Source organism: Anabrus simplex, chromosome 2 (assembly GCF_040414725.1).
Source record: "Anabrus simplex isolate iqAnaSimp1 chromosome 2, ASM4041472v1, whole genome shotgun sequence".
Lineage (NCBI taxonomy): Eukaryota > Metazoa > Arthropoda > Insecta > Orthoptera > Tettigoniidae > Anabrus > Anabrus simplex.
Window position 1 is genome coordinate 1,175,145,937 of NC_090266.1, and position 10,675 is coordinate 1,175,156,611.

General features: G+C 41.5%; 1 protein-coding gene across 1 annotated transcript in view; it reads right to left on the reverse strand.

Annotated features, from left to right (window-relative positions):
* The window catches only part of LOC136864771 (lysosomal membrane ascorbate-dependent ferrireductase CYB561A3), a 317,068-nt gene extending 307,221 nt beyond the window's left edge, over positions 1–9,847 (reverse strand). The window contains exon 1 of the mRNA XM_067142141.2: positions 9,569–9,847. Coding sequence (XP_066998242.1) covers positions 9,569–9,762 — 194 coding nt within the window. The 5' untranslated portion in view covers positions 9,763–9,847. The remainder of the gene's footprint in view (positions 1–9,568) is intronic.
* Between the last annotated feature and the right edge of the window lie 828 nt (positions 9,848–10,675).

The following is a 10,675-nucleotide window of genomic DNA, read 5'->3' on the forward strand; positions in this document are numbered from 1 at the left end:
GATGTTAGAGACGTACAGGCTTTTTAAAACTATTTTTGAAGTGTTTAATTAAAAACTTAAATCGATGTAAAATTAGTGAAAAAAGAATTGTGTTTTCTTTCAGATGTGCAATATCCTTCAAAATATTTAAATATGTAATACTTATCAAAATATTTATTATACATCAAAATATGTAACTTTAAACTCCTGGAATAATGATCATTTCAGTGTGATTCGCCGACATTTTAGCTTTTATTGTAGCAACATAATACGTAATTACATATAATCCGGGCTCTAATCATCACACACAACGCTTGTTTACAGTCTGAGAGAGGGCATTTTCAACACAAACTGTAGTGGGGCAATTTTTAATGTTTTACAATTTGATTATCCATTAATCGAAATTGGCGGGGTGTCTAGGGGCGTACAGGAACGGTATGACAACGATAGCACTCTCGTTCACCGATAAGTAACCCTGAGGGATGGACGGGAACGCTTGGCGAACTGGCCCCGTAGTTTTGGCCCGCAGCTTCGCACACGTGGGTCTGTAAAGTGATTTATGGATCAGATGAACACCGGAAACTGTATGAAAATATGTTCACCGAGCAAGTTGACTACGCGGTTTGGGTCACGCAACTGTCGGCTTGCATTCGGGATATAGTGAGTTCGAACCCCACTGACGGCAGACCTGAAGATGGTTTTCCGTGGCTTCCCATTTTTTGCTATTTTCTTTTACAATGGGCTTTGCGTCGCATCGACACAGATAGGTCTTATGGCGACGAAGGGATAGGAAAGACCTAGGAGATGGAAGGAAGTGGCCGTGGTCTTAATTAAGGTGTGAAAATGGGAAACCACGGAAAACCATATTCATGGCTGCCGACAGTGGGGTTTGAACCTACTATCCCCGGATGGAAGCTCACAGCTGCGCGCCCCTAACCGCGTGGCCAACTCGCCCAGTATTTCCCATTTCCCGTCAGGCAAATAGTGAAGCTGCAGCTTAATTAAGACCACGGTCGATTCCTTCCCACTCCTAGCCCTTTCCTATCCCATCGTCGCCATAAGACCTGTCCATGTCGGGGTGACGTGAAACAAATAATAATAATAATAATAATAATAATAATAATAATAATAATAATAATAATAATAATAATAATAATAATAATAATAATAATAATAATAATAATAATAATAATAATAATAATAATAATAATAATAATAATAATAATAATAATGTCCGGTTCCATGGCTAAATTGTTAGCGTGCTGGCCTTTGGTTACAGAGGTCCCGGGTTCGATTCCCGGCAGGGTCGGGAATTTTAACCATTTTTGGTTAATTTCGCTGGCACGGGGGCTGGTTGTATGTGTTGTCTTCATCATCATTTCATCCTCATCACGACGCGCAGGTCGCCTTCGGGAGTCAAATCAAAAGACCTGCACCTGGTGAGCCGAACATGTCTTCGGACACTCCCGGCACTAAAAGCCATACGCCATTTCATTTCAATAATAATGATAATAATAAAGACATGTGTTCAATATTTTGTGAGTATTGTTGTAACATGTTGGCTTCTGTTCATTGGGTGATAGAAGCTGAAAGAAGAGATGAAAAACATAATGTATTTCCAGACATCTTTTACACTTTCTATAGTCACTTACTATAATGTAATTGGTTTTATTCTCTAATTACTTGCCACTGGAGAGTTTCTTTATACTCGACATTATAAGTTTTACTTGCCTTTCTTCCTCTGTATTTGTAAAGAGTTTTATTTATACTCACTCTAGAGCAAGCTACATACAAGCTGATCATGTGAAAAGCATTCAGTTCTCAGGTCCACACTTGCTTTGTGCTCAAACTCTGCCCTTGAGATTTATTTATTGTCGTAGCAAAGCAGGCTCTGAATGAGAACTGCAGTCTTTTAAATTGGAACGGAATATTGTTAGGTATTAGGGGAATGCGAGGTGTGAACACACATTCACTTTTGCCACAGCAACGGCCTCTGTAATAGAATTATCAAGAAGGGCGTTAATTTTCAGCCGTGAACCCTTTAATATGGATCGCCACTACTGCATACTCAAAGTGGTACGTCTATACCACTAAAACCTAAGTCTCACAACATGTTTGGCACTATGGTTACTGTAGGTATGGATGTAAAGGATTTAAATTCCAAGATCTAACAGCAAAAATAAATCTTGCAGTCAGCGAAGGATGTTTTAAGAGTTCAGTTTGAATTGTTCTTGCATTCTATACAGCAAACAAAAGTTGAGATAGTATCAAACACAAACTCTGTCGGCACTGCTGCGGAAAGAAAGAAACTCTTGCTCTTGCAATAATTTATGTTCGATTTCGCGAAAAGGAAACAATTATTCACGCTATTTCGCGAAATACAGCTGATCCCATCGCTTTAATTTCGCGTTAAACATTTCCTAAAATTATTCATAAATGTTTAATTCATGAGATTTTTGTATTATTTATGTGAAAGATAAATAAAGGGAAACAATATTGATAATCATTCAACAATCCTTACGTAATCTTGATTAGAACTATAATACAGCAACAATCAAGATTACACAACAAATGAACCTTTCAACCTATATGGCCATATTATTAAGGGATTTTATAGAATATTAATACGAAGAGATACTTCTGTCGAAATGAGAAATTCTTATTCTGTCTTTTGTTTCCCTTCACACATGTGATATTGGAATGCGATTTCAAGATCGTTATTTTCCATAAATTTCGCTGCATTTTCGCACGTATAGCAAAATAAGTAAATTTCGCTTTAGAGTGGCCTTGTCGCTTTAATTCCCTGTAATTCGCGAAAACAAAGTCACTAACTTTTTAACCAGAATCATATGATTCGTTAAGATATCTCAAAATAGCTTCAAATTATTTCTTGTCGCGCTTATCGTTAATGCGAATAATTCGTGATTCTACTCATGTCCTAGGATCCTGTATACACGGAGAGCTTCTGCGAAACACTCGACGCCATCAAATTAGATCCTTCATAGCCAAGGAACTGAGGAAGAAGACATTCAATGTCCACGAAGAAGTTCACGGCAGTTCTCGTCGTATCGACATGATACCCTTCTAAGAGCACAGCCATAACGGCTTCATCACAGACCCAACTGTACGCTTCGAACACCACAAGGGCCACCAGAAGAGGTAAATCTAGAGGAACAAGAGATATACGAACCCACAATCCCCTGTTACAAGGCAAAATGCAATCTTCCAGAGACTGAAGTTTTTTTAATTTCGTGTGGCTATTTCTAGCCGAGTGCAGCCCTTGTAAGGCAGACCCTCCGATGAGGGTGGGCGGCATCTGCCATGTGTAGGTAACTGCGTGTTATTGTGGTGGAGGATAGTGTTATGTGTGGTGTGTGAGTTGCAGGAATGTTGGAGACAGCACAAACACCCAGCCCCCCGGCCAATGGAATTAACCAATGAAGGTTACAACCCCCGACCCGGCCGGGAATCGAACCCGGAACCCTATGAACCGAAGGCCAGTACGCTGACCATTCAGCCAACGAGTCGCACAGACTGAAGTAATACGACTAATGGTCGGAGCACGTGGCAACACAGCTACCCATGGAGGGCATTCACGAAATAGTAATGATAGCTCTTCGAGGTTCCATTAGGCTCCAGAGGCACCACATATTAAGCGCACCATATCGTTACTGATAAGAACTTTGAAATTTATGTAATTTCTGATTTTATTCCTTCGAAATATCTCCAACATATGTGATCCGTATTACCTTGTCATTCAAAGCAGCCTGTTAATACAGGAGGTTGGTCTTTGTTTTTAAAATAATAAACCTGTATATAAGTTACCAGCAGTGGCCGGCGAGGAAAGTCGCTGAACTCATTCTTCACTCCTCTCTGGATAAGAGGCGGTACGTTATTTCTCAGCTACTACTTAACGAATTAAGACAAACCCAAGTGTAGGGAAATTCTGGATGAGTTTACTTTAACAATGGCGAGTTTCATAAAGAAAGGAGTATCAGCTCTTTTGTTGATTTAGTTTAAACAGAACGACAGACAGATAGACAAAACGATATCGTCTCCGCATCGTGTATACTAAGAACCCTCTCAAAATCGTGCAGTGGTTAATGTAATTAGCGGCCCCCCTCCCCCGGAGTCCCGAGTTCGATTCCCGGCTCTGCTACGAAATTTGAAAAGTAGTGCGAGGGCTGGAACGGGGTCAACTCAGCCTCGGGAGGTCAACTGATTTAAGCGGGGTTCGATTCCCACCTCAGCCATCCTTGAAGTGGTTTTGCGTGGTTTCCCACATCTCCTCCAGGCAAATGCCGCGATGCTACCTAACTTACCTAAGGCCACGGGCGCTTCCTTCCCATCTTCTCATCCCCCCCACAAGGGCCCTGTTTAGCATAACAGGTGAGGCCGCATGGGTGAGGTACTGGTCCTCCCCAGTTGTATCCCCCAACCCAAAATCTCACACCCCAGGACACTGCCCTCGCTGCATCCGAGAAAAAAAACCAACTCTGGAGGGTAAACGGATTAAGAAAGAAAGAAAGATAAGGACCAAGGTGAGTTGTATAGTAATGATGGGAATTTCAAATTCTCGGATAAATATTTCAATAAAGAATCCATCATATTGAGAGGCGTGCCAACAGAGTTAATCATACAGCCTTTTATCACACTTCTATGAGATTAGGAGGTGGAATAAGGAACTGGGACATGGCTTTACTTCAAAATATATAGCGCCAAGTGCTCCTTACACCTCTAACCCAGAAATTTATTGCAATACATGTACAACTGTCAGAATGTAATTTACAATTATTCTTTCTTTCTACGACGATCATCGCACCGGCACAGACAGGTCTTATGGCGACGATGGGATAGGAAGTGGCTAAGAGTGGAAAGGAAATGACCATGGACTTAATTAAGATACAGCCCCAGCATATGCCTGGTATGAAAATGGAAAACCACAGAAAACCATCTTCAGGACTGCCGACAGTGGGGTTCGATTCCAGTATCTCCCGAAAGCAAGCTGATAGCTGCATAACCGAAACCGCGCGGCTTCTTGCTCGGTGAGACACAATCTAACTCACAAACTTTCTTTATTATATTGGGCCGATGACCTAAATGTTGGTCCCGGTTAAACAACAATCATCATCATCATCATCATCATCACATTTATTATAACAGCTTAGATGCCACTGACTTCCCCAAATACAGCCATACACAATAGAAAATTGATATCCATCCGCGGCTCGTAAGCATGACACCCTCTTTGAATGACGTAGAAACAAGCCTTCATTTCAGCGCTGGACTATACAGGTCTATACTGTATTAAAATAATCACCTCCTTTATGCAGTGACTAACAGGGAGCTGAGATTGACGATAACGGACCCCCAACTCCCTCTCATATCTCGGAAATCTAATACATCGTAATTCAAGTCAACACATTGTGCGCGACAGTCTTCCTCTGATAGTTTTTCTGGCTTCGGAGTGGTTCGTACCTCATCGCTCCTCGAATCTCTAATACTAATCACCAGGCGCTATGTTTTGCTAAATCTGGTCACATGCTACGGAGACAGGCTGGTGAACTCTCCCCGCGGCTTCCTGAATCGTGCGGTCAGCGTCCCTTGTATTGATTCGACAACACACACGGCGAAATTACGTTTAATTCTCCGATTGCAAATTTCGTTCAGCGTTTGTACTGATGTGAGTGAGTTGTAGTCTACCTAGTTCATGAATGGACCAATTGAATGTCGAGTGCTGAGATAAGCCTGTATTAAGCGTGTCTATTAGCGTGCCTTTCCATTGGTTCAATTAAGATTCAAAAACAATTCTTTTCAGAGGACATTGGTATTATTATTATTATTATTATTAAACTCTCCGTCTCTATGACCGTGCAAATGCTACGCAACGTAAGTTCGAAATCTTAGAGTAAAATTTCAATAATAATAATAATAATAATAATAATAATAATAATAATAATAATAATAATAATAATAATAATAATAATAATAATAATAATAATAATGCTATTTGCTTTACGTCCCACTAACTACTTTTACGGTGTTCGGAGACGCCGAGGTGCCGGAATTTAGTCCCGCAGGAATTCTTTTACGTGCCGGTAAATCTACCGACACGAGGCTGTCGTATTTGAGCACCTTCAAATACCACCGGACTGAGTCAGGACCGACCTGTCAACTTGACATCAGAAGGCGAGCACTCTACTGAGTGAGCTACTCAACCCGGCATTATTATTATACCATCAACATAAATTGTAAATATCTGGATTTGAATTCGAATATTGAGAAGTTTTGCAATAATTCTTGTTTATTTCGTTCACTTTCATAGCAATATTTCTTCATAACAATCCGGCTCCATGTCTACATGGTCAGCGTGCTGGCCTTTGGTCACAGGGGTCCCGGGTTCAATTCCCGGCAGTGTCGGGAATTTTAACCATCATTGGTTAATTTCTCTGTCACGGGGGCTGGGTGTATGTATCGTCTTCATCGTCATTTCAACCTCATTACGACGCGCAGATCGCTTGTTGGCGTCAAATCGAAAGACCTGCACCTGGCGAGCCAAACATATCCTCGGACACTCCCGGCACTAAAAGCCATAAGCCATTTCATTTTTTTACTTCATAATATTTGTTTTCCCATCTCCCTGGATACGTATGCCTTGCCTTGCTGGCCATCTCATCCCTATAGCCTAATACAGTAGATGAAGGAGCTCGTTAATCATTTAGTTCAAGAAGGATTTCTATTACTGAAGGAGATGCGGATGAAGCACAAGGATACAGGTCTCGTATTACGCCCTCTTAAGCTCACAAGATGCTGTGTGTGGCGATATACGATCTCACTGACAGAGGAACTTACTGTTCAAGCATATTCTCCTATCAGTCCGTCTACAGCTTGACACTGCACATTTCTGTTTCGGAAGAGGAAATATTTGATTCCGTAACCATACAAACCTGAAGTCCAACATCCTTTCTTTTAAATGGATGTATAGTATAATATTATGTAGGTAAACGGTTCCTCTTGCAATCCAAAGTGACCGACATCGCGGTCTGGGAGTTAGTATAGTAGCATTCCGACTCTGACATGAATTTAGGACTGTTTGGGGATTTAGAAGGATGAGCAGTCAACTTCAGACAAAAATTTGTCTCTTCTCGACCACCACAGAGATGGGTTTCCGGAGTCACCACTTCAATTTCAGACGTGTGTCAGGATGATGGCCAATAACCACGGCTGCTACCTTCCCAATCCTAGCTTAAATACAGTTATACGGGACAGGATATTAGACGATATTTCACACACTAAGTATACAGCAACAGTAGCCTATAGGAATCCTCCATCTGCTCTTCTTGGAAACGCTAGATTTGTACTTCTTACGATAAGCAAACAATGTACCTCCGCCACGATGACCAACGGGAAATTAGAGACAGATAATTAGACTTTCTTTCTATGACCACTGGAATTAATTATTGTAATACTGCTTCATTTAAGGTGCTTGAGTATCGTGGTCATTCCCTAGTACTTAGTATGTGTGAAGTCCCTCTGATAGCCTACACCTGTGTAGGCTAGCTGTTAAGTCGGCAAAAATAAGCACGACAGTACAGCCAGAAGTTTTGATAGCCTTCCTGGTGACGTGTGAAATTAACATTTTCTTGATGTTGTTATGATTAATAATATTATTAGAATAATTTCGGGGTATAAATATTCCTCTTTGGTCGAATGACAGATTCTCCTACTAAAGCCATAAGTGTAGCCTACAAGAGATTGTGCGGAACAGTAAATGACAGATATGTCTTTAAATATTTTGAGGACCAAACAAGTGGCTTCGCGGTTTCGGTCACGTAGCTGTCATCTTGAATTCTGGAGATACTGATTTCGAACCACTGTCGGCGGCGCTTGAGATTGTTATCACTGGCTTCCCATTTTCACACTAGGCAAATGTTGAGCCTTAATTAAGGCCACGGTCGCTTCCTTCCCACTCCTAGTCCTTTTCTACCCTATCGCCCCATATGAGCGAGATAAAGCAAATTGTAAAAAAATTATTAGAAAGTGGCACAAAGTTTCTATCCAATCACAGAGTGCGTATACAGATATTTCAAGTTTCGTTTACTACTCGTTTAAAAACCGAGCTTAATAATTCTTCTTCTTCTACTACCGCTTTTCTCACACCAGTGCGGTCGCGGGTGCGAACTGCGACGCACAATTGGTTCTGGCCCTGTTTTACGGCCGGATTCCCTTCCTGACACCAACCCTATATGGGGGATGTAATTTCTATTGCGTGTTTCTGTGGTGGTTGGCAGTGTGGTGTGTCGTTTGAAAATGAAGAGGAGAGTGTTGGGACATACACAAACATCCAGTCTCCGAGCCAGAAGAATTACTGTAATTAGAAGCGATTAAAATCCCCGGCCCAGCCGGGAATCGAACCCGGGACCCTCTGAACCTAAGGGCAGTACACTGACCATTCAGCCAACGAATCGGAGCTTAATGATTGGTACGCTATACATATGCCTTGTCGATATTTTCAAATCGGTCAGACTTATTTATACCTGCATGATGCAAACAATGTCCTTCATAGAGCCTTACTTCCAAAGAGCTGTACAATGTTTTAAAATTATAGGATTAAGAAAATGAATTCCATTTAAGTTGATTTCATTTATGACAATTTGCCAATGGTAGTCAATGAATAGAACAAATAGCAAGTTTGACACCATATTTCGTGTGCATATCTGCTGTTGTATTTGGAGATACTCAAGCAAGTAGGCCCCTAATTCAAGTCCCCATTCTTCAGATAAACTGTGTAAATCCTTGTATTCTTAGATCATTAAATTTCATTATTAATTGTAAAAGTGCACATTTATGGTCCTTAAGTGGTCATTTACTCAAGCTCTCACTCCAGCTGATTGACGTGTGTACTTAGAGAAAGCGCGAAATCCAACTGAATAAAGAAACAGGACTTTAGAAGGACACACGATAGTGAAGTGTTGTGGACGGTATTAGCAGCCCGTTAGGACTTCCATATAGTAAGATTATCATCACTATAAATAATAATAATAATAATAATAATAATAATAATAATAATAATAATAATAATAATAATAATAATAATAATAATAATAAGTTAATAACAACTTGTCTAACATTCCTAAAAATGCTATCAGCTTTCAGAGACGCTGAGATGCTGGAATTTCGCCTTAAATGGATTCCTTAACGAGCTAGTAAATCTAATGCGAATCTCTCACATTTAAGCACTCCTAAATGCCTACGGACTGCGCTGGGAATCGAAGCCAAAACTTTAAGCACAGCAAGTGAGCGTATAGTAAATGTTATGGATGTTAAAACAAAATCTCTAAGGATTTTGGCACTTTTGTAGAAAACAATATCTGAAAATGAAATTTGGAAAAAAAGGCTTAAAGCGTTTTTCTCACTAATGTTGAGTGATCTGCAAATTTTTGGGAAAACTGTATCAATATAATCTCGCCACGCCTTTGATTCACTAAAAAGAAAACGGAATGCATGTGTCATGTCAATGGTAAACATTTATTGTAAATTAGACGGAAGAGCTCTTCTCACTGAACACATAATAAACACTATCACTCACTTTTCTGAGGGTGCAGCAACAGCCTCGGAAACGGCAGCCGACACTGGGATGCTAGTAGCACTTGAGGGCGGCGGTGGTAGGTCATCCATATTAGTCGTCAGCGGTGGTGTCTCCGGTGGACTAGGTGGAGACTTGTCGAATTCTGCCATTGGAGCCATCAACTCCGAGATGGGTGCTACTGAGTTGTTGTCCATGATGACGAGAAGCGCACGACTAAACACAACACAACACGCTGGCTAGAAGCACGCCACACACACTAACATACTGATACTGCCTACAGCTCCACTCAACAGGGAGCGACTGAGCATAGCGCGGGCTGGGAGGGCAGAGCCAGGCAGCTCGCGGTGTAGGAGGAGGGGGCAGCAGGGCGGAGCCGGCCCGCTCGCTGGCAAAACTCTTCGCAAATTTTGGAGTCTCCCTGGGATATTTCATTACCAGAGCAGCTGAGTGGGGGATGTTAGCTCACTGAAGACAGGGGAAAGTCTCGTTACATCAGTTTCCGGGTTGTCTTTACAGCTGAGGAGTTCCCTCGCCGAGGCGGTAAAGGTTCGATTCCCCATCAGCAAGTAAAAAAAAAAAAGTATCCACTTCTGGAAAGGCACCTTTCCCTGCATAAAAAATGAGTACCAGAATAATTCCTGGGGCCAAAGGCGGCCGGTAGCTTATTGTCGAGGGTTATTTTAACTAGGACTTACTGCACTGTATCCTATAGACTTATTGTAAATAAAATAATAATAATAATAATAATAGACACTGAAATGAAATGGCATATGGCTTTTAGTGCCGGGAGTGTCCGAACCATGTTCGGCTCGCCAGGTGCAGGTCTTTTGATTTGACTGCAGTAGGCGACCTGGGCGTCGTGATGAGGATGAAATGATGATGAAGACGACACATACACCCAGCCCCCGTTCCAGAGAAATTAACCAATGATGGTTAAAATTCCCGACCTTACCGGGAATCGAACCCGGGACCCCTGTGACCAAAGGCCAGCACGCTAACCATTTAGCCATGAAGCCGGACATAATAGGCACTAGAACACAGTGATCAAACTCGGGTGTATGTACGCAAGTGAATGCCTCAGAATGACGGGAAAGGCTGGCCTGAGAG